This window comes from Mesoplodon mirus, assembly GCF_964341445.2.
Source record: "Mesoplodon mirus genome assembly, chromosome: 7".
NCBI lineage: Eukaryota > Metazoa > Chordata > Mammalia > Artiodactyla > Ziphiidae > Mesoplodon > Mesoplodon mirus.
Genome location: NC_138983.1, coordinates 117,517,598 through 117,543,801, shown reverse-complemented (window position 1 = coordinate 117,543,801; position 26,204 = coordinate 117,517,598). Strand labels below are relative to the sequence as shown.

The window sequence follows — 26,204 nt, the reverse complement described above, 5'->3', positions numbered from 1 at the left end:
ACCAGTAACCTTAATTTCAAAATCATCCCAGGTTGTTATACCCCAAAATTCCTTTCTCATCTGTTTTCTCCATTATAGTCATTCTTGCCCATTATAGCCATTTCATCCAGTTCTCATTTCCACCATTTTATATCCTTCCCACCAGAAGTAACAGAGCAATGCACTACCACACACTTTCAAAAACTGTCTTGGTGTTTTACTGTCCATTCATTAATTCAAAAAGCCTTTATTGAACCTATTATAGGGCAGGTGCTGTGTCTGGGCAGGTGCTGTGTCTGGCTCTGGGGATACACACGAGGGATAAAACACATTCCTTATGCTCTCAAGAAACTTGTCTTACAACAGGGGCAACAGGCTTATAAACAAATGTCTGCAACATTACATAATAAGCACTGCAACAGAAGTAAGAAACGTGCCAGATCAATGCTATGAAGAGAATTGTGACAACATGGAAGATTGGCCTAGAAAAATGTGAGGCAGGAAGCACAATGACCAGTTAGGAGATCAGTGCAGAAATCTGAGCAGGTCATGATGAGAATCTAACTCTGCCTGAAAGCAGAAGCTGTGAAGACAGAGAAGAAACAACGGAGATAAGAGAGTCATTATGAAGAAGAATCAATAGAACCATCAAAGTGAAGGGTGGGGAAAGGGAGAAGCTGAGGAGTCGTCAAGTTTCTCATTTTGAGGACTAAAAGATGTTGGTGTTGGCTCATGAGGATACCAAGCAAGACAGTAAGAGAAACTTTTCAGAGACAAATATGGACTTAGGCTGAGATGGAAGCAATTACGGATATTACCTTCATTGCATTCATGAATCATTTGTACCAGTAAGCAAAAATTATTTTTGTCTGTGCATGGAGTGGAAAGGGAGAGAATAAGGAGAAGGTGACAAATCTATGATCAAATCAGTGGTGTCAGGCCAAGGCACAGACTTCTTTCCCTGTGAAGAATCTGCCAGTTACTTATAACCAAAAGAGGCTCTGTCTTATTCTACTCATTATCAGGAACTGGATCTGGGCAGGGATCTGTGATACCTGCTGAAAAAGGCACTTGTAGAAGACTTACAGCATACTAGGTACTCACTAACAGATCTGGTTTTAGATCACAAAGTCTTCAGAGTCAGGATTTCTATTTATAAATGGCTACCAACTCTGCAAGTGTAAATTAAATGATATCTTTAGGAAGGCTAATTTAAGAATATGAAAGATTCACTGTTTCAGGAATTGGCCAAGCATTTTAACCTTAAGAAACTTCCCTTGAGAATGCTCTCATATTTCTGGATACAATGAAAACATTAATATTTTATTTTACAGGAAATATGTTTATGATTGATCATGGCAATTAAAAAAATATTCATTTTTTCTCAGGGTTGGTCCATCATACTCATCATACTCTTTCTCTGAGCAATTCTGTTTAATATTACAGAGAAACTTCTGTATGGTAAGCAAAACAGGAATTTCTAACAATGAAACAAGGTCTCTAGAACTTGCCAGTAAAACAAAGGAAGCATTTCCAATGATAAGATGTAGGAACCCCATGGATAAAATCTAACAGAGCACAGGCTGGAAAATGGGATCAGGAAATTTTATAATCCACCATCACTGTGAGTTTGCTCTGGGATGGTGCAAGCATGGCCTGTGAAAGGGGCTTAGAGGTACGATAGCTCCTGTCTGAAGAATGGGTCCTTTGGGCATGGGACTCTTGTTACCTAAGTGTCCCAAAGCCAACTGTTTTTTCAACTTCTTGCCCATATAATCATGACTAGAGGTTTCAAGGAGAAGACAAGAGCAAGTACTATTTAGCTTTGACTTTTGAGCAGATGTAACACCAGCTCTTCATCCTCGGCTAAAGACAGGCCTGTATCCAAAGGCTCTGAGGTTTCCCACTTGGTCTTCTTTCTGTCATGACTTGTGGGTCCCATGTCTTCCACTTCACTGTTGTTCTTCTTCCTCATTGCCTGCTTCCTCTTGGTATCACTGGTGGGAACAAATCCAATGATTTACTTTATAAATAAATAAATCCATTATTATGAAGTCAAACACTTAAAATAGAACAAAATTACCAATAACAGATACTTGGTAAAGTGATATTATTCAAGAGGGAAAGAAGCTATAACAACATCAGGCTATCTGTGTCATAGTAACTACCTTCCCATTAACAGATGTGGGGAGGGGGCCTATCATATACCAGGCACTGTGCAGGGTACATTGTATACACTGTGTCATCCAATCCTCACAGTAATTCTAGGAAGCTCTGGATGTATCATTCACAATATGAGGACACCAGTTGGCCCACATTCTGGCTCCAGAGTGGCTCCAATCTGCGCTTGTCCTGTCACATCAAACCGTCTCTATATAGTTAGGTTATCATTTAGGTAGCAGTAATATCTGTTGTGATATACAGATCATGAATAAAATAGAACCTAAAATGTTAAGTTACAAATTACTTAAGACATCAAGTAAATATGCCCCATTTAAATCTGTATCTAAGACTCACAAATGGTCTGAAGAAAACATAAACATAACTGCAGTATTCAGCACACACTTGAGGCATAGACCATAAAAATAAAACTAATTTCTGAAGGTAGAGAAAATCACTTGATACATTAAAATCAGAAGAAAAAGCAAAACATCCTCAAGGCATTTTAACATACCATCATCATGTTCAAAGATGACCGAATTATTGGATACAAGTTTAAAACAAAATAAAAAATCCATCTAGTAGCAATGGCAGTAGCAACTATTTATTAAGGGCTTATCAAGGGTCTGGCACTGTGCTACATGCTTTATATAGATTACAACATTTATCTTCATGACAATCCTTGGTGAGGTGAGCACTGGCCTCATTCTAACAATGAGGTTAAAAGAAGTTAAATGACTGAACCCAGATTATGCACATGGAATTCAAACCCAGAGGTGAATTACTCTAAATTCAGCCCCAAAGCCAGATAATTGAAAGCAAAATGTATTCCAAGCATAGGATGTATTCCAAAAGAGAATAAATTGGTCAAGTTACAATGGACTCTATTATGCCTTAAGAAGATAGTGGGGATATCAAAGTGAATGTGCCTAATCAGCATATCCAGTTCTGACCAGCCTGAAGCAAAACTGTAAACTATTTTCCCATTCGCCTCCCAGAAATGCCCAGTACTCTGACTCAGCAGCCATTCTCTCTCACCACTGGAGGAAAGACAAACTATGAGGTTATTTAAAGCTACAAATAATCATATTTTAAAAGGGTGGGTATGTACCTACAGAGATGAACACGAAAGAGTTCCCTATAATGGGAATTCAGTCAGTAAAGAAAGTTACTCTTAGTGGAAAGAGGACTTTAAAAAAAAGTACTGAGTCCTAATCTGCTTGATTATGGCCAGTATGGTGCCAATTCCACTGGGCTAGAGTACCATGATTTATTTGGAACAAGTTAATACTGATTTTTGCCCTGCCTGTATTTCAAGTGCATCTAAGAGCAGCTCATCAGAAGCAGCCTAATTAGTGGGCTTTACTAACGCCTCCTTTCTTAATGTGCTCCTGTACACTATATTCTGTGCAGGAAATAGCTGGTTCAGATACTAAAAAAAAAAAATGGAAAATTTATGTAGATGGAAAATATTTTCAGAATTAGCAGCACTGCTGCTTTGTGGACCAGTTCAAATTTTAAAAAGATATTTTATACTACTTTCCATAGCAAAAAAAGTGGTAATTGGTAGAAAAAATTAATTATTAAATAATGATTTAGATATTCTACAGGTAACTTACTAAAAAAGGGGAAAATGTTATGAATCTAGAAAACATTTGATTTCCCAAAAAGGGAATAATGTCATAAATCTGGTAAACATTTAGTCAGAATATGGTCATAATTTGGTATCTTCAGAAAAGGACTCTTGGGGGGGACCTTCAAGATGGCGGAGGAGTAAGACATGGAGATCACCTTCCTCCCCACAAATACATCAGAAATACATCTACATGTGGAACAACTCCTACAGAACACCTACTGACACTGGCAGAAGACCTCAGACTTCCAGAAAGGCAAGAAACTCCCCATGTACCTGGGTACGGCAAAAGGAAAAGGAAAAAACAGAGACAAAAGAATAGGGACAGGACCTGCACCTCTGGGATGGAGCTGTGAAGGAGGAAAAGTTTCCACACATTAAGAAGTCTCTTCACTCGTGGAGATGGTGGAGGGAGAACGGGGTGGGGGAAGCTTCAGAGCCACGGAGGAGAGCTTAGCAACAGGGGTGGAGAGGGAAAAGTGGAGAGATTCCCGCACACAGGATCAGTGCCAACCAGCACTTACCAACCCGAGAGGCTTGTGTGCTCACCAGCCAGGGTGGGGGTGGGTGGGGCCGGGAGCTGAGGCTTGGGTTTCCGAGGTCAGGCCCCAGGGAGAGGACTGGGGTTGGCTGTGTGAACACAGCCTGAAGGAGGCTAGTGTACCACTGCTAGCTGGGAGGGAGTCTGGGAAAAAGTCTGGAACTGCCTAAGAGGAAAGAGACCATTGTTTCGGGGGAATGTGAAGAGAGGGGATTCAGAGCACAAACAGAAACTCTGGAATTGAATAATACAATGAATGAAATGAAAATCTCAAAAGAGAGAATCAACATCAAATGGATCAAAGAGAAGAAAGCATCTGTGAGTTAGAAGACAGGAATTTTGACATTATCTAGTCAGGGAAGAACAAAAAATAAAAAATAAAAAGAGTGAGGAAAGCCTGTGTGATCTATGGTAAATTCTCAAAGGAAACAACTTGTGAATTATTGGAATCCCAGAGGAAAAGGAGGAAGAAGGGGTAAGAAAACTTACTGAAAGAAATCACAGCTGAGAAACTCCCTAATCCATATAAAGATTTGGATACCCAAGTTCATGAAGCCCATGGGTATCCAAACAAACTCAACTTAAAGAGATCTCCTCCAAGACATATTATAACAAAACTGTCAAAAATCAGAGAAAAAGACTGAATCTTAAAAGCAACAAGAGAAAAGAAACTTGCAGCTTACAAGGGAGTTCCCATAAGACTATTAGCATATTTCTCAGCAGAAACTTTACAGGCCAAGAAAGAATGGATGATATAAGCAGAAGTGTTGAAAGGAAAAAAACCTGTCAACCAAGAATGCAGTCATCCCTCAGAATTCACGGGGAATTGGTTTTGGGACCCCCCTTCTTCCCCCTCCTAGTGATACCAAAATCTGCAGATGCTCAAGTACCTATATAAAATGGTGTAGTATTTGCATGTAACCTAGTCACATCCTCCCATATGCTTTAAATCATTCCTAGACTACTTTTAATCCCTAATAAAATGTAAATGCTATGTAAACAGTTGCTGGTGCATGGCAAATTAAGATTTTGGTTTTTGGAACTTTCTGGAATTTTTTTTCCTTGAGTATTTTCGATTTACAGTTGTTTGAATGTGGATGTGGAACCCACTGATACAAAGGGCTGACTGTACTCTATCAGGCAATGTTGTCCTTCAGAAAGGAAAGAGAGAGAAATAGTATCACAGACAAACAAAAGCTGAAGGAATCCATCACCACTAGACCTGCCTTAACAACAACAAATAAAAATGCTGAAAGGAGTTCAAGTTAAATCAAAGGACACTATTTAGTACATGAAAATATCCAAGACACTGGGTAAAGGTAAGTATACAGTTAAATTCAAAATATGCTACTACTGTAATATGGTGGCGTGTTCAACATTTAACTCTAGTATAAAGGTTAAAGGGCGACAGTATTAAAAAAATAACTATAGCTACAATACTGGTTAATAACTACACAATATAAAAGGAGGTAAACTGTGATATCAAAAGCATAAGAAGAGGGAAGTAAAAGGGTAGAGGTTTTGTATGTGATTAAAATAAGCTGTTACCAGTGTAAAATAGACTATTATCTATCTATAAGATGTCTTCCGTAAGCTTCATGGGAACCACAAAGCAAAAACATACAGCAGATTCACAAAACATAAAGAGAAAGGAATCAAAGCATACGACTCTAAGAAATCATCAATTCACAATGGAAGGTAGCAAGAGAAGGATAAAAAGGAACAAGGGAATAACAAACAGCCAGAAAACAATAGAATGGCATTAGTAATTCCTTACCAATCAATAATTATTCTAAATGTAAATGGATTAAATTCTCCAATCAAAAGGCATAGATTGGTGGCATAGATAAGACCCAACTATATGCTGCCTGCCAGAAACTCAATTCACCTTTAAGAACACATAGTCTCAAAATGAAGGCCTGGAAATATTAAAATGAAGGGCTAGAAAAAAGATATTCCATGCAAGTAGAAACCAAAAGAGAGCAAAGGCAGCTACTTACATCAGACAAAATATACTTTAAGCTAAAAGTGGTAACAAGAGACAAACAAAATCATTATATAATGACAAAGAGGTCAATTCATTAAGATATAACAATATATAATACACATATATAGTATGTGTATGTGTGTATATATATATATATATATAACAATAATAAATACACATAGACCAAACACTTGAGCACCACAATATATTAAATATTAACAGATCTGAAGACAGAAATAGACAACAATACAATAAGAGAAGGGGACTTTAGTATACCACTTTTAACAATGGCTAGATCATCCAGACAAAAAAAAATCAGTAAGGAAATATTGTATTGGAACTACACTTTAGAGCAAAGAGATTGAACAAAAATATACAGGACATTAGGCCCAACAGCAAAGGAATACACATTCTTCTCAAGCACACTCAGAACATTCTTCGGAAAGACTATATGATAAGTCACAAAACAAATCTTAGCAATTTAAGGAGACTGAAATCATACCAAGTATTTTTATCAACCACATGGTATGAAACTAGAAATTAATTATAAGAAAACTGAAAAATTCACAGTATGTGGAAATTAAAAAACACAGTCCTGAACAACCAATGGGTCGAAGAAGAAATAAAAAGAGAAATCAAAAAACATCTCAGGGCTTCCCTGGTGGTGCAGTGGTTGGGAGTCCGCCTGCCGATGCAGGGGAATGCAGGTTCATGCCCCAGTCCGGGAGGATCCCACATGATGCAGAACGGCTGGGCCCATGAGCCATGGCCACTGAGCCTGCACGTCCAGAGCCTGTGCTCCGCAACGGGAGAGGCCACAACAGTGAGAGGCCCACGTACCACAAAACAAACAAACAAACAAACAAAACCTCAGAAAGCAGCACAATACACTTTCTTCTCAACTGCACATGGAACATTCTCCAGGATAGATCACATCTTGGGTCACAAACCAAGCCTCAGTAAATTTAAGAAAACTGAAATCATGCATGTTTTCCAAACACAAAGCTATGAGATTAGAAATCAATTACAGGAAAAAAAAATGTAAAAAACACAACACAAGGAGGCTAAACAATATATTACTAAACAATCACTGGATCACTGAAGAAATCAAAGAGAAAATCAAAAAATACCTAGATACAAAGGACAATGAAAACACAATGACTGAACCTATGGGATGCAGCAACAGCAGTTCTTACAGGGAAATTTATAGCAATACAATCTTCCCTCAAGAAAGAAGAAAAATCTCAAATAAACAACATAACCTTACCCCTAAGGCAATTAGAGAAAGAAGAACAAACAAAACCCAAAATTAGTAGAAGGAAAGAAATCATAAAGATCAGAGCAGAAATAAATGAGAGATGAAGAAAACAAGAGCAAAGACCAATGAAACTAGAAGCTGGTCCTTTGAGAAGAAAAAAAATTGATAAACCTTTAGACAGACTCATCAAGAAAAAAAGGGAGATGATTTAAATCAATAAAATTAGAATAAAAAAGAGAAGTTACAATGGACGCCACAGAAATACAAAGCATCATAAAAGACTACTACAAGCAACTATACACCAACAGACAACCTAGAAGAAATGGACAAATTCTTAGAAAGGTACACCATTCCAAGACTGAACCAGGAAGAAATAGAAAATATAAACAGACCAATTACAAGTATTGAAATTGAAACTGTGATTAAAAACCTTCCAAGAAACAGAAGTCCAGGAACAGATGGCTTCACAGGCGAATTCTATCAAACATTTAGAGAGGAGTTAACACCTACCCTTCTCAAACTCTTCCAAAAAATTGCAGAGGAAGAAACACTCCCAAACTCATTCTATGAGTCCACCATCACCCAGATAGCAAAACCAGGCAAACATCACTGACGAACATAGATGCAAAATTCCTCAACAAAATACTAGCAAACCAAATCCAACACATTAAAAGGATCATCATGAAAGATTGGTTAAAGATGGCAGAGCAGAATGATGTATGCTCACTCCCTCTTGAAAGAGCACCAGAATCACAACTAACTGCTGAACAGTCATCAATAGGAAGACACTGGAACTCACCATAAAAGATACCCTACATCCAAAGACAAAGGAGAAACCACAGTGAGATGGTAGGAGGGGCGCAATCACAATAAAATCAAATCCTATAACTGCTGAGTTGGTGACTCACAAACTGGAGAACACTTATACCACAGAAGTCCACCCACTGGAGTGAAGGTTCTGAGCCCCACGTCAGGCTTCCCAATCTGGGGGTACGGCAACGGGAGGAGGAATTCATAGAGAATCAGACTTTGAAGGCTAGTGGGATTTGATTGCTGGACTCCGACAAGACTGGGAGAAACAGAAACTCCACTCTTGGTGGGCACACACAAAGTAGTGTGCGCATCGGGACACAGGGGAAGGAGCAGTGACCCCATAGGAGACTGAACCAGACTTACCTGCTAGTGTTGGAGGGTCTTCTGCAGAGGCGGGGTGTGGCTGTGCCTCACCGTGAGGACAAGGACACTGGCAGTAGAAGTTCTGGGAAGTACTCCTTGGCGGGAGCCCTCCCAGAGTCTGCCATTAGACCCACCAAAGAGCCCAGGCAGGTTCCAGTGTTGGGTTATCTCAGGCCACACAACCAACAGGGAGGGAACACAGCCCCACCCATCAGCAGTCAAGGGGACTAAAGTTTTACTGAGCTCCGCCCACCAGAGCAACAGCCAGCTCTATCCACCACAAGTCCCTCCCATCAGGAAACCTGCACAAGCCTCTTAGCCTCATCCACCAGAGCAACAGTCAGCTCTACCCACCACAAGTCCCTCCCATCAGGAAACCTGCACAAGCCTCTTAGCCTCATCCACCAGAGGGCAGACAGCAGAAGCAAGAAGAACTACAATCCTACAGCCTGTGGAACAAAAACCACATTCACAGAAACATAAACAAGATGAAAAGGCAGAGGGCTATGTACCAGATGAAGGATCAAGATAAAACCCCAGTAAAGCAACTAAATGAAGGGGAGATAGGCAACCTTCCAGAAAAAGAATTCAGAATAATGATAGTGAAGATGATCCAGGACCTCAGAAAAAGAATGGAGGCAAAAATCGAGAAAATGCAAGAAATGTTTAACAAAGACCTAGAAGAATTAAAGAAAAATCAAACAGAGATGAACAATACAATAAGTGAAATGAAAAATACACTAGAAGGAATCAATAGCAGAAGAACTGAGGGAGAAGAACGGATAAGTGAACTGGAAGACAGAATGGTGGAATTCACTGCTGTGGAACAGAATAAAGTAAAAAGAATGAAACAAATGAAGACAGCCTAAGAGACCTCTGGGACAACATTAAACGCAACAACATTTGCATTATAGGGGTCCCAGAAGGAGGAGAGAGAAAGGACCCGAGAAAATATTTCAAGAGATTACCGTGGAAAACTCCCCTAACATGGGAAAGGAAATAGCCACTCAAGTCCAGGAAGCACAGAGAGTCCCAGGCAGGATAAACCCAAGCACACCGAAACACATAGTGATCAAATTGACAAAAATGAAAGACAAAGAAAAGTTACTGAAAGAAACAAGGGAAAAAGGAAAAATAACATACAAGGGATCTTCCATAAGGTTAACAGCTGATTTCTCAGCAGAAATTCTAAAAGCCAGAAGGGAGTGGCATGATATATTTAAAGTGATGAAAGGGAAGAACCTACAACCAAGATTACTCTACCTGGCAAGGATCTCATTCAGATTTGCCAGAGAAATCAAAAGCTTTACAAACAAGTGAAAGCTAAGAGAATTCAGCACCACCAAACCAGTGCTACAACAAATGCTAAAGGACCTTCTATAAATGGGAAACACAAGAGAAGAAAAGGATCTACAAAAACAAACCCATAACAATTAAGAAAATGGTAATAGGAACACACATATTGATAATTACCTCAAACAAGAATGGATTAAATCCTCCAACCAAAAGACACAGGCTTGTGAAAGGGACACAAAACCAAGACCCATATATATATATGTTGTCTTCAAGAGACCCACTTCAGACCTAGTGACACATACAAACCGAAAGTGAGGCGATGGAAAAAGATATTCCATGGAAATGGAAATCAAAAGAAAGCTGGAGTAGCAATTCTCATATCAGATAAAATAGACTTGAAAGTAAAGAATGTTAAAAGAGACAAGGAAGGACACTACATAATGATCAAGGGATCAATCCAAGAAGAAGATATAACAATTATAAATATATATGCACCCAACATAGGAGCACCTCAATACATAAGGCAACTGCTAACAGCTATAAAAGAGGAAATTGACAGTAACACAATAATAGTGGGGGACTTTAACACCTCACTTACACCAGTGGACAGATCATCCAAACAGAAAATTAATAAGGAAACAGAAGCTTTAAGTGACACAACAGACCAGATAGATTTACTTGATATTTATAGGACATTCCATCCAAAAACAGCAGATTACACTTTCTTCTCAAGTGCACATGAAACATTCTCCAGGATAGATCACATCTTAGGTCACAAATCAAGCCTCAGTAAATTTAAGAAAATTGAAATCTTATCAAGCATCTTTTCTGACCACAACGCTATGAGACAAGAAATGAATTACAGGGAGAAAAACGTAAAAAACACAAACACATGGAGGCTAAACGATACATTACTAAATAACCAAGACATCACTGAAGAAATCAAAGAGGAAATCAAAAAATACCTAGGGACAAATTACAATGAAAACACAATGATCCAAAACCTATGGGATGCAGCAAAAGCAGTTCTAAGGGAGAAGTTTATGGCAATACAAGCCTACCTCAAGAAAGAAGAAAAATCTCAAATAAACAATCTAACCTTACACCTAAAGGAACTAGAGAAAGAAGAACAAACAAAACCCAAACTTAGTAGAAGGAAAGAAATCATAAAGATCAGAACAGAAATAAATGAAATAGAAACAAAAAAACAATAGGAAAGATCAATAAAACTCAAAGCTGGTTCTTTGAGAAGATAAACAAAATTGATAGCCAGACTAATCAAGAAAAAGAGGGAGAGGACTCAAATCAATAAAATTAGAAATGAAAAAGGAGAAGTTACAACAGACACTGCAGAAATACAAAGTATCCTAAGAGACTACTACAAGCTACCCTATGCCAATAAAATGGACAACCTGGAAGAAATGGACAAATTCTTAGAAAGGTATAACCTTCCAAGACTCAACTAGGAAGAAACAGAAAATATGAACAGACCAATCACAAGTACTGAAATTGAAAGTGTGATTAAAAATATTCCGACAAACAAAAGTCCAGGACCAGATGGCTTTACAGGTGAATTCTATCAAACATTTAGAGAAGAGCTAACATCCAATCTTCTCAAACTCTTCCAAAACATTGCAGAGGAAGGAACACTCCCAAACTCATTCTATGAGGCCACCATCATCCTGATACCAAAACCAGACAAAGATACTACAAAAAAAGAAAATTACAAACCAATATCAATGATGAATATAGATGCAAAATCCTCAACAAAATACTAGCAAACAGAATCCACCAACACATTAAAAGGATCATATACCATGATCAAGTGGGATTTATCCCAGGGATGCCAGGATTACCCAATATATGGAAATCAATCAATGTGATACACCATAGTAACAAATTGAAGAATAAAAACCATATGATCACCTCAATAGATGCAGAAAAAGCTTTGACAAAATTCAACACCTATTTATGATAAAAACTCTCCAGAAAGTGGGCATAGAGGGAGCTTACCTCAACATAATAAAGGCCACATATGACAAACCCACAGCAAACATCATTCTCAATGGTGAAAAACTGAAAGCATTTCTTCTAGGATCAGGAACAAGACAAGGATGTCCACTCTCACCATTATTATTCAACATAGTTTTGGAAGTCCTAGCCATGGCAGTCAGAGAAGAAAAAGAACTAAAAGAAATACAAATTGGAAAAGAAGTAAAACTGTCACTGTTTGCAGATGACATGACACCATACACAGAGAATCCTAAAGATGTCACCAGAAAACTAGTAGCGCTAATCAATGAACTTGGTAATGCGGCAGGATACAAAATTAATGCACAGAAATCTCTTGCATTCCTATATATTAATGATGAAAACTCTGAAAGAGAAATTAATGAAACACTCCCATTTACTACTGCAACAAAAGGAATAAAATACCTAGGAATAAACCTATCTAGGGAGACAAAAACCTGTATGCAGAAAACTGTAAGACACTGATGAAAGAAATTAAAGATGATAAAAACAGATGGAGAGATATACCATGTCTTGGATTGAAGACTCAATATTGTGAAAGTGATTATATTACCCAAAGTAATCTGCAGATTCAATGCAATCCCTATCAAATTACCAATGGCATCTTTCACAGATAGAACAAAAAAATCTTAAGATTTGTATTGAGACACAAAAGACCTCAAATAGCCAACGCAGTCTTGAGGGAAAAAAACGGAGCTGGAGGAATCAGACTCCCTGACTTCAGACTATACTACAAAGCTACAGTCATCAAGACAATAAGGTACTGGCACAAAAACAGACATATAGATCAATGGTACTGTATAGAGAGCCCAGAGATAAACTCATGCACCTATGGCTAACTAATCTACGACAAAGGAGGCAAGGATATACAATGGAGAAAAGACAGTCTCTTCAATAAGTGGTGCTGGGAAAACTGGACAGCTACATGGAAAAGAATGAAATTAGAACACTCCGTAACACTATACACAAAAATAAACTCAAAATGGATTAGAGACCTAAATGTAAGAGCAGACACTAAAAAACTCTTAGAGGAAAACATAGGAAGAAAACTCTTTGACATAAATCACAGGAAGATCTTTTTTGGTCCACCTCCTAGAGTAATGGAAATAAAAACAAAAATAAACAAATGGGACCTAATGAAACTTAAAAGATTTTGCAAAGCAAGGGAAACTACAAACAAGACGAAAAGACAACCCTCAGAATGGGAGTAAATATTTGAAAACGAATCAACTGACAAAGGATTAGTCTCCAAAATATATAAACAGCTCATGCAGCTCAATATTAAAAAAACAAACAACCCAATCAAAAAATGGGCAGAGACCTAAATAGACATTTCTCCAGAGAAGACATACAGATGGCCATGAGGCACATGAAAAGCTGCTCAACATCACTAAAATATTAGAGAAATGCAAATCAAAATGACAATGAGGTTTCACCTCACACCCATTAGAATGGGTCATCAGAAAATCTACAAACAACAAATGCTGGAGAGGGTGTGGAGAAAAGGGAACCCTCTTGAACTGTTGGTCAGAATGTAAATTGATACAGCCACTATGGAGAACAGTATGGAGGTACCTTAAAAAACTAAAAAATAGAATTACCATATGACCCAGCAATCCCACTACTGGGCATATACCCTGAGAAAAATATAATTCAAAGACACATGCACCCCAACGTTCATTGCTGCACTATTTACAATAGCCAGGTCATGGAAGCAACCTAAATGCCCATTGACAGGCGAATGGATAAAGAAGATGTGCTACATATATACAATGGAATATTACTCAGCCATAAAAAGGAATGAAATTGGTACAGATGAACTGGTTTGCAGGGCAGAAATAGAGACACAGATGTAGAGAACAAACGTATGGACACCAAGGGGGAAAAGTGGCTGGGGGTGTGATGGTGGTGTGATGAATTGGGAGATTGGGATTGACTTATATACACTAATATGTATAAAATGGATAACTAATAAGAACCTGATGTAGATAAAAATAAATAAAATTCTAAAATTCAAACAAAAAAGGATCATCATGATCAAGTGGAATTTACCCCAGGGATGCAAGGATTTTTTTAATGTCCACAAATCAATCAGTTTGATACACCACATCAACAAACTGAAGAATAAAAACCATATGATCATTTGAATAGATGCAGGAAAAGTTTCTGACAAAATTCAACACGCTTTTATGATAAAAACTCTCCAGAAACAGGACACAGACGGAACCTAACTCAACATAATAAAGGCCATATATGAAAAACCCAAAGCAAACAACATTCTCAATGGTGAAAAACTGAAAGCATTTCCTTTAAGATCAGGAACAAGACAAGTATTTCCACAATTGCCACTATTATTCAAAATAGTTTTGGAAGTCATAGCCATGGCAATCAGAGAGGAAAAAAGAAATAAAAGGAATCCAAATTGGAAAAGAAGAAGTAAAATTGCCAGCGTTTGCAGATGACATGATACTATACAAAGAAAACCCTAAAGATGCTACCAGAAAACTACTAGAGCTAATCAATGTATTCGGTAAAGTTGCAGGATAAGAAATTAATACACAGAAATCTCCTGCCTTCCTATACACTAACAACGAAATAACAGAAAGAGAAATCAAGGAAACAATCCCATTTACCACTGCAACAAAAAGAATAAATTACCTAGGAATAAACCTACCTAAGGAGGCAAAAGACCTGTACTTAGAAAACTATAAGATACTGGTGAAAGAAATCAAAGATGACACAAACAGATGGAGAGATATACCATGTTTTTGGATTGGAAGAATCAATATTGTGAAAATGACTATACTGCCCAAAGGAGTCTACAGATTCAGTGCAATCCCTATCAAATTACCAACGGCATGTTTCACTGAACTAGAACAAAAAAATTTTAGAATTTGTATGGAAACACGAAAGACCATGAATCGCCAAAGCAATCTTGAGAGAGAAAAACGAAGCTGGAGGAATCAGGCTCCCTGATTTCAGACTGTGCTATAAAGCTACAGTAATCAAAACAATATGGTACTGGCACAAAAACAGATCAATGGAAACAGGATAGAAAATCCAGAGATAAACCCATGCACCTATGGTCACCTAATCTATGACAAAGAAGGCAAGAATATACAATGAAGGGGACTTCCCTGCTGGTCCAGTGCTTAAGACTTCACCTTCCAATGCAGGGGTTGTGGATTTGATCCCTGGTCGTGGAGCTAAGATCCCACATGCCTCGCAGCCAAGAAACCAAAACATAAAACGGAAGCAGTACTGTAACAAATTCAATAAAGACTTGAAAGAATATATAATGGAGGAAAGACAGTCTCTTCAATAAGTGGTGCTGGGAAAACTGGGCAGCTACATGGAAAAGAATGAAATTAGAACACTCCCAAACACCATACACAAAAATAAACTCAAAATGGATTAAAGACCTAAATGTAAGGCCAGATACTATGAAACTCTTACAGGAAAACATAGGCAGAACACTCTTTGACATAAATTGAAGCAAGATCTTTTTCGATCCACCTCCTAGAGTAATGGAAATAAAAACAAACAAATGGGACCTAATGAAATTTAAAAGCTTTTGCACAGCAAGGGAAACCATAAACAAAATGAAAAGACAACCCTCAAAATGGGAGAAAATATTTGCAAACGAAGCAACGATCTAGGGATTAATCTCCAAAATATACAAACAGTTCATGCAGCTCAATATCAAAACAAACAATCCAAGCAAAAAATGGGCAGAAGATCTAAATAGACATTTCTCCAAAGAAGATATACAGATGGTTAAAGAGCACATGAAAAGATGCTCAACATCACTAATTATTAGAGAAATGCAAATCAAAACTACAATGAGGTTATCACCTCACACCAGTCAAGAATGGCCATCATCAAAAAATCTACAAACAATAAATGTTGGAGAGGGTGTGGAGAAAAGGGAACCCTCTTGCACTGTTGGTGGGAGTGTAAATTGACACAGCCACTATGGAGAACAGTATGGAGGTTCCTTAAAAAACTAAAAATAGAACTACCATATGACCCAGCAATCCCACTACTGGGCATATACCCTGAGAAAACCATAATTCAAAAGGAGTCATGTACCACAATGTTCATTGCAGCACTATTTACAATAGCCAGACATGGAAGCAACCTAAGTGTCCATTGACGGATGAGACAGATGAATGGATAAAGAAGATGTGGCACGTATATACAATGGAATATTACTCAGCCATAAAAAGAAACGAAATTGAGTTATTTGTAGTGAGGTGGATGGACCTAGAGTCCGTCATACAGAGTGAAGTCAGTCAGAAAGAGAAAAACAAATATCATATGCTAACACATATATATGGAATCTAAAAAAAAAAAAAGGTCATGAAGAACCTAGGGGCAAGATGGGAATAAAGACCCAGACCTACTAGAGAATGGACTTGAGGATACGGGGAGGAGGAAGGGTAAGATGGGACAAAGTGAGAGAGTAGCATGTACATATACACACTACCAAATGTAAAATAGCTAGTGGGAAGCAGCCCCATAGCACAGGGAGATAGCTCTATGCTTTGTGACTACCTGGACGGGTGGGAGGGAGGGAGATGAAAGGGGGAAGAGAGATATGGGGATATATGTATATGTATAACTGATTCACTTTGTTATAAAGCAGAAACTAACACCACTGTAAAGCAGTTATACATAAAGATGTTAAAAAAAAAAAGTCATTCAATAAATGCCTACTCATCTGACAGACAGAAATCATGACCTTGTTGAAGGTTCTTCCGAGTCCTGAGAGGTACCGTTACTGCAACGAAGAAGGCAATGTTTCATCAGACCTTGCTTTGGGAAAACTCCCACAGCACTCAGTCCGGTCTGTGGGTACACAGGCGCCAGGCTACTGACCAATCACCTGTTTTTAACAGCACAAGTTCCCAGTGTTCTAAATTTTGGCTTTGCATATGTTTTTCAAAATTATATAAATGGTCATGTTAAGGCTAAATTTAGTAATTCATTTTTCCAAACACATGACTTATGTTGAGTTAACACCCAGTCAGCAGATAGTTAAAATTTTACCATTACTACAGCTTCCATGAGATGTAACGGGCAATCATCTAACTTTTAAGTACTTACAGATTCTCTACTACCTCCCTAATGGTATCTTAGTTTCCTCTTCCTTTGTCACCATTACTTAACTATCTATATTTCTAGGTTCCATACTTGGCCCTTTGCTATTCTCATTTTACATATTCATTCTGAGTATTCTCATGCAGTTCAGTATTTCAACTATCTTCCATAGTGCTAATGACTTATAAAATATGCATCTTTGTAGCCTAGAGTTCTTTCCTGACCACCAGATCAGCATATTCAGCTGGATCCTGGAAATCTCTATCTACATTTGCAAAGGCACCACAAACTCAACATGCTCCTAACTACTACATGTTTTCCCCAAATCTATTCTTCCTACTATATTTTCCTTCTGAGTGAACAGTAATACCCCTACTAAAAGCATGGAAGTCATCCTTTAACCACTTCTTCTTCACATCCTTAATTTAATTGATCATTTCTTCACTAATCTCTCTCAAACCCATCTAAGTCTTTCTAGTGCCTCTGTAACTATTTGTTATTCGTTCCCCTCCTGACTCAGCTCTGGGAAGCCTCCCCAGACCATCCTAGTCTAGGTTAAGTGCCCTCTTAGGTGCCCCCTAGCACTATGCACTCCTCCATTACACCCTACGAATGCTGTACTAAGACTGTCTATTTTACTTATCTGCTTCATCGATTAGATTCCAAGTTCCTTGAGGACAAAAACTGTCTTATTCTTTGCAGTCACATTGCCCCCTATAGTATCCATAGGCTCAATAAATACTTCTTAAATAAGTGATGAATAAACCCACTAGGCTAAGCTTCTATACTGCTAAATATCTGACTGGCCCACTCTATTATCATACAAAGTTAGGTAATCACTAACTAAAACCACATTCTTACTTTCTTTGTGAGTGAGTATGTAAGTGGACATTAAAATCTGTACTGCATTTTTTTTTCAAATCGCATATCATTAATCCCAAAGAAATCCAGAAGATCAAAGCTACAGTGAAAATTAAAACATTAATGGCATAAGGAAAATAATACTAGAAAGAAGCACCCAATAACCTCAGACTCAATAAGAAATGAAACAATACCTCAATATTACAGAAGGAGTATAACTTGCCATTTTGATTCAACAAAAAAAGAGTAATTTTGATTTTCTTTCAAACAATATATGTAACTTCTCTGGACTGTACATCTCATAATGTAAAGAACATCTTTTCCCCCCAGCATGTTTAATGTTGAAATGTCTGCTTTTTAAAATCAGTTACTTAACAGGTAGTTTTACAAAAATTCTGGTATGGAAGAAAGTGGCTTCGGAGTCAGACCTGACTGACTCAAATGTTAGCAAATGCCTAAAACTTGGGAAGACTGCTTAACTTCATGGAGTGTGAATTTCCTAATTTGTAAAATGTGATTAATATCTACCTCATGCAAGATAAGTGATATATGCATAGTAAATGCATTATAAATATTAATTATAGTATCTCCAAATCCCCTTGACGGGAACTAACTTCTCTCTTTTTTATTAAAGTATAGTCGATTTACAATATTATGTTAGTTTCAGGTGTACAACATAGTAATTCAATATTTTTATAGATAGTACTCTATGTAAAGTTACTATAAAATAACAGCTATATTTCCCTGTATTGGACAATATATCTTTGTTTCTTATTTATATTATACCTGGTAGTTTGTATCTCTTAATCTCAAACCCCTATCTTGACCCTCCCCCCTGCCCTCTCCCCACTGGTAACCAATAGTGGTAACCATTAGTTTGTTTTCTTTATCTGGGTCCGTTTCTGTTTTCTTATATACATTCATTTGTTTTCTTTTTTAGATTCCACATATAAGTGATAACATACAGTTTTATTCTTTCTCTGTCTGGCTTATTTCACTAAGCATAATACTCTCTAGGTCTATCCATGTTGTTGCAAATGGCATTATTTCATTCTTTTTTATGGCTGAGTAATATTCCACTGTATATATATTCAAAAAGAGTTGATACACCATCAACACATTATAACCTAAATAAGCATAAAAATACATTCAAGTTTTCTCCTCTTATCCCCAATGAATGACATGGTGCTTTAAGTCATAACCTGAATTACCTTTCCAGTCTTCAGTTGGAGTAATCAGTCCATCTTAACTTCACTCTCCTGTTCTCATAAACTTCATGCTGGCATACACCTTTCTAATGAGTTGCCACTTTATGGACTAGAATAGCAGCTGCTTCTTATCCTCATCACCTTCCATGAAACCAATCAGAATCATAGTCGGTACAGACACATGGTTGAAGGATGATGGAATGAAAAAAAGCCGAGGATGGATGGTGGGGGGTGGCTGCGTGGCACGGGGGGATCGGCTCGGTGCTTTGTGACCGCCTGGAGGGGTGGGATGGGAAGGGTGGGAGGGAGGGAGACACAGGAGGGAGGGGATGTGGGAACAGATGTATATGTATGACTGATTCACTTTGTTGTAAAGCAGAGACTAATTAAAAAAAAAAAAAAAAGCCGAGGAATCTCCTCTGGCAGGAATATACATAATTATATAGAGTCGCTATTAGGGTAACTATTTAAATTAAATATTACTTATTCATTTAATATTAATATTAAATATTAATTTGAATATTTAAACTTTAATAATTGTCCAAGCAATTCATGGTTAGAATGTTAGGATGAATGATTCCTTCTTTCCTAAAGAGAAGGCTTTCAATAATTCTTCAGGTCTCACTTCAGAGAAGTTTTTCCTTACCACTTTATATAAAGCAAACTCTCACAATTACTCTCTAGTTACCCTACATTTACCACTTTCATGGCCCTTATCACCATCTCTTCTCTTTACATTCCCTCACTGGAATATAAGCTTTACGAGGGCTGGGATCCAGTATCTCTATTGCTCTATGCCAAGCACACAGTAAACTTTCAGTGTGTTTAATTCCAGAATAATGGAAACGCTGAGGAAGAAGAACAGACATGTGAAGACATTTCCCACATTCCAATTTGGTAATATGGACTCTTTATCCTACACTGAATAGGATATGTTAATGACATTATTTTCATTATATCATACATCACTTCAACCTAGTCTGTAGGATAGCTTTGCAGACTGTTTTGAATATAGGGCCTGCCATGTTGTGTATCTGAGGCTTAATGAATGATTTTGATGAGGAAGAAGGAAAGCTGATATCCCAGAAGACATTCAATTCTATTCTTGTAAATGTATATACTCATTTAAAAACTCCTGCTACAGTTTTGTTTTTAGTAAATAAAATGATTATCATATATTAATGACTCTATTACATATCATACTCTGCTTTCTTTTTACCCTAGTTAGATCTTCATGGTAACCTTGCAAGGTAAGAATTATCATCTGATAAAGACTGATGAAGAAAACTGAGGGTCAGAGAGGTTAAGTAACTTAACTTGTCCATGGTCCACAACTTGTAAAACAAAGTAACATTCAAATTTAGGTCTGTCTAACTGACTCCAAAAGTCACAATTATCCCGCAGGGCGAAGTAGCCTGCCTTTGTTCTAACAGACTTCATTTCACAAAACTCCTACTTCTCTACATGTTGCCAAGTTTAGGATACGGAATGTAGATCCATATTCCCAAACTATATGTGGTGGTGCATGTGGGCAAGTCATTCAGTCTCTGGGTTCATAGAACCATAGTACAGATGCATCTGAGACCATTCTTCCAGGAACAGACATGCTTTAAATTCCTATGTATTGATACAGAAAGGCAAAAGGAGAGAGCCTGATTCCTTGATATAATATTTTTCCATGTAAAGGAAACTACCAAGTCTTATTTGGCTTGATTTTTACAAATTCTCTCTCTGGCCCTTAGGAAGCTTTAGTCAACAGTCTTAACAGATGTAGAAAGGGATGGGACAGTCCAACATTAGTACCTGCTATGAATAGGAAGACTACTAACTGTTAAACAGCATACTTTAAATAAATGATGTGTGAATAAACTCCAATACAAGACATCAGAATGTCCTCTGTAACCTGGAAACCACATTCCCTGGGCTACAAGGGTGCTGAATTTGGAACTGCTACTCCAAGTCTCAAGAATGTTCCAAATGCTGTCTGATATGATTGTGGCCAAGGCACTACAGAAGAAAAGATTGGCTGGGAAAACTTTTCGACTTCTTCCCTGGTGTATGCAGGGCTTTATAGAATCACAGTGTAATGGAGTGAGCACTAAACTTCCAAGGACACTGGGGCAAGCAGTTCCAATAATTAAGTTACAAAATGGCCACCAGAATCACCAGGGATTCTGTAAGCCTGATACTGGAAGACTGTGCAGCCAGAAAGCGTCATGATGCCATATGTTAGAGCTCCTTACTTCTGTACTGGCTGCCTTTGTTCATGCACAATTAAGGCTGTGCAAGTTGGTGTGTGCTACATCATAAAATGGAGGACCAACATCACCGTACAAGCCTGTTAAGAAATCTAACAAATGCCAGGACAAGGGGCTGCTGGAAGAAAGCACACTCCCTTTACTACAGTGTCTGTGCAGTTTTCAACCTCATGCTGTTTTCTCATTCTTTTTTGGAATGCAAAGGAAAGAAATCAGGTGAAATTGCAGACTGAGCAAGCTGCAAGGAAGCTGAGGACTGCGGTGGAGAGCGGAGTATTCACTCACACAGAAACCCTTGGGTGTCCTTTTACAACATGCTGCCAAACTGTGTGTGGAAAGCTACCAAGAGTTCAGCATCTGCATGTCCAGTTTGTGCCCCTATTGTACAAAACTCTCCTTCTTGCATTCATATCAGTAAATGTAGCTTGGACTTTTAAAGAATTTTAAGCTAATAATAAATGACCCTGGGATCGTTAAAAAATTCTCAGAGATCTCTATACCTACCCTTAAGTACTGGCACTCCGGTATTCAAAAAAGTTGTGCGAAAGACTTTCCCCTTATCATAAATTTTCATTTACAAGGCCATGGCAACAGTCCTAATGAAGATTAATTACTGCAGTACATTCCATAAAATCTGCCCAATTTTCTTCTGATGGTGAAGGCTATCGCATATAGAAATGGAACTGAAAATGTATCATGTCCTTAATGTCTCTTTTCTAGCTGCTTGGTACTAGAAACAGATCTGTAAAAACAATTTAGTCACAGAAAAGATTGACTGGCTCAGCATTCATTACAAACACAACTGCAAGAGCAGATGATATCCTCTTAGATCAGAATTCTAATAATCAGAAAAGGTTGGGGATTGTGAGAAGGCAACAGTACACAAGGGACTGCAATCACACTACTGATCCATGTACATGTTTCCTTCTAAAAAACACAAACATCATTTGGGATGGGCAAAAAGTTTTGACTCCCCCAATCTCTATTTTTTTGGTTTATAAGCCCACTTAAGAATTTGATGAAAATTCGTGACGCTTTTTCCAGATAAAGGCACCGGAGTGTCTGCTACATGCACACCCAAACCATCATTTTGCATACAATTTCAAGATGTTTGAGATTCCCCTAAAGTTCATCCATAGAGTTCAGGTTAAGAACTTCTGCTCTGCAGCAATTCAGAAGACATACATGATTTCTCTTCTCCCAGATTAAAAAAAAATATTTAAACACTCATACAAGTTGGGTTTATGTTATGGATTTTTCTTGCTACTAATCTGTATGTAAAATATTTCTGCTCCCCAAAAGCACAACAGCTTTTCTCCTCAAACTACTTTCACTGATTAGTTTTTAATATTCAAGATCATCACCTACCCAATCATGTTCCCAATGTTCTAGCTATCTGGCAAAATTAAGTTTTACAGTTTAGACTAACTCTTCATTAGTCCTTCAAATGATTTCAAGAGAGAGAAAACCCAATGTTCAACAAAGTTATCCATTAAAGAATTACTTATAATAGCAAAAATAAAAGAAAACAAAACCAAACAACTAAGCATGATTATGACCTAAAATTCTAAAAGAGGAATGGATAAAGAAATTATGACATAACTAAATAACGTAATATAGTCATTAGGTATTAATGCATTCTACATGAAGCAATGTGAAGTAAAAAAAAAAAAGGGTGGTGTCATTCTCAAGAATGGTCCTGAAAAGTGTCATTTTCAACAGTCTTTTAGGTGAAAGCAAAGTCAACATGCACCATACTCAGGGCAGCAGCCAAGAGAACCCTACTAGGTGTTTCATCTACTAGGTGAACCTACTAGGTGGTTCACCTTGGCCTCATGGCATCCTGAGCCATTCATCCATCTTCTTAGAGATCCTAGTATTTCTGAAACATGACAAACCCACCACTGTCATTGAGTGACAGTTATTCAATGGGTGGCTAAATGACAGAGGGGTAGAAAGCACAGGGCAAAACCTGAGACTGCAAGTAAGGTCAAGCTGAGAGCTTCCTAAACCTCAAATTTCTCAAAATGTGTTTTCCCCATCCCAACCCTCACCCCAGAAAATAATGCCTTCCTTCCTCAATAGGTAGCAACCTTTCCCCTAAGAGTCCCAAGACAAATAATACTGCCTTCCCACTACTCTCCCACCTTCCCCACTCCCCCCTCCCTGCTACCCCAACAATCTGCCTTGGAAGTTTGTCCATTCATGCTTTACATCACACAGGATATGCTTTTGTTTTGTTTTAGGGCAACAGGCAAAAGGGAGAAAGACAAAAGGAACACAATTTAAAGAAAGTCGAGTAAATTAACTCTTCTTGTTATTCACAATTCATGTTAAGTGCTGATAAAAGCTCTATGAACTTTGATAGGTCATGAACTTTGTATTTCACAAAGGAGAAAAGATGATTGAGATTTTCTCTTCAAAGCTGCTAGGCATATTGGAATCAGAGATAAACCTCCTGAAGTTAAAAAAAAATAAAAGGAAAGAATGGCAGGCACACAATAAAGTCAATATATCACTGATATATTCTTTCCATATCTACCACCCACAACGAGATTCACCAATGAACACGGGTTCAAGTAAGTGAAAACAATAGCCAATCCTATTTAACAATCACCTAGACTCTGAGTAAAAAAAATCCCTTAAAAAATCATTCCCCTATATTTAGTGCCAACTATGCCACCAATTAATATAAAATACATAATGTGTCATACTCAGCTCCAACCAAAACCAGTTAAGACAGGAAAATGCTTTTTGGGAATTTTCCTTCCCCCCAAATTTATCTTTAATGCATACATATTTCTTTTCCAGGTGAAAAGTCTTCCATGTATTACAAAGCTGACTGTAAAGTCACAGAAGAGTAGTTGCTGGGTGAAATTTACTGAAGAGTTGTCACAGAACACTAGGAGAAACCATACAGATTAAAGTGGTTCATCTCCTTCATGTAAGAGATAACTTTTTAAGATGGGCAAGTTCACTCAAAAACAGAAAACTAGTGTAAACCAGATTTTTAAAACAAAACAAAACCCCCAAACAAATGGAAAACCAGTCAAAAATCCTTGATCAGCCTTTTGATTCAGAGCTGTGTCAGGCTAGGCAAAAAGAACAGCTAATTATATTAGATGTGAAAATTTACCCTGTACAGGAAAAGGTACCAATCCATATAGAGCTTTTCATGTCTAAATTATGCCAACAGTCTCAGTACAAATTACAAGTGAGTGGTCTTATACCACCTAGAATAATCTACCAAATACCCACCATAAAACAATTCTTTATAAAGCAATTTGCCTTAGTCAGAAACTGTGTTCTGTGAAGAAAAGATTGATATAATGCAGTAACAGTCTAACCATAACCTTTTTCTTTCCTTTTTTGCTTGAAAAAGGTTAAGATTAAAAATATTGAAAACTTAATTTGACTGGATAATGAATATCTGGAACATCCAGCTGCTTCTTTTTCATCGTATTCAATACTTTGCAAATTTTCACATCATTAGCAATTCACATGAATGGCCATAAACCAAACATGATGAATGCTACTAGATATACAAAAATTAATCTTATATTACATGTTCAGGACCAAATCTCTCTCAGCTTGTGAGGCACAGCTAAAAGGAACACTTTTTGAAAGAAGAGTTTAACTGGAATATGGTTAGACACTTGTCTCACTTCAAAAGCCATATTCTTTAGAAGGGCAATTTACCCTTCTCCCTGCTCTCTTACAACTTAAACTTTTTCAGGTTTAGCTTAGCCATCATTCCCTTCAGGAAGCTGTTTCTGGTTTGCCAAGCCTAAGTGTTAGGTCCATCACTTTCGTGCTCATCCATCCCTCTCCCCACCACCTCCCGCAGTGCACAAATCACAGTACTTAACCACCATGTTGTTTTGTAATTGCTTGTTTATCCATCTGTAACCTCCACTGAACTAAAAGTTCTGTGAAAGCAGGAAAGGTATTTTTCTTGCTTAATGTTTTATCCTCTCTACCTGCACTATGCCTGGCACAGGATAGGTACTAAAAAAATTCTCAGTTTAAAGAATGGATGGAGGAAATGTGACAAGAAGCCAGAGACTACAGATCAAGTAGATATTTTTTAACTCTTAAATAATCAGAATGTGATTTAAATAATGCAGAAAGTTGCTTCTCCAGCTCTTGGCACCACATACAGAAGCTAGTCAAATATGTTTATTGTGAAAGCAGTATAACTCTACTATATGGACTATTTGGGAGATAAAGAAATGAAAAATCACTTATGAGCACAAAGATAATTACATGCAATATCTGAGGTCTTATGTTCTCAAAAGGTATGAAAGTCTATATCAAAACTCACTGGAGACAAGAACACATGATTCTGTGTAGTTCCCAGCAGACCAATGAATTCTCTGATGTCACAAAGTCCACTGCAACAAAGAGCTAGGTTTCCTACTAAATTTTCTATTTTAATAACAATAATAATAACAACAAATCCCAATATTTTGTATTAACTCTACCTATGCTAGTTCCGTAGAAGGAATCAGAAATGAAAACCACAGAGTAAAACACAGCATGGACCAATCTGTAAGATGGAAGAAGATGAGAAAAGAAAGCAGAGAGCATCAAAGCAAGCTCTCCCTTCTATAACTACTTCCAAAAATAGCGCACAAAAGCTTAGAGCTTCCAATGGAATTCAGGCATCTGCTGCTGACTAACCAGTTAACATTCCTTCTGTACGAAGGGTAG

The 26,204-nt window shown here is 37.6% G+C and overlaps 1 protein-coding gene across 1 annotated transcript in view; it reads right to left on the bottom strand.

Moving 5' to 3' along the window:
• Window positions 1–206: 206 nt before the first annotated feature.
• The window catches only part of DDX10 (DEAD-box helicase 10), a 284,143-nt gene continuing 258,145 nt past the window's right edge, over window positions 207–26,204 (bottom strand). Inside the window, exon 18 of the mRNA XM_082628714.1 lies at window positions 207–1,976. Within this exon, the coding sequence (XP_082484840.1) occupies window positions 1,799–1,976 (178 nt within the window). The 3' untranslated portion in view covers window positions 207–1,798. The remainder of the gene's footprint in view (window positions 1,977–26,204) is intronic.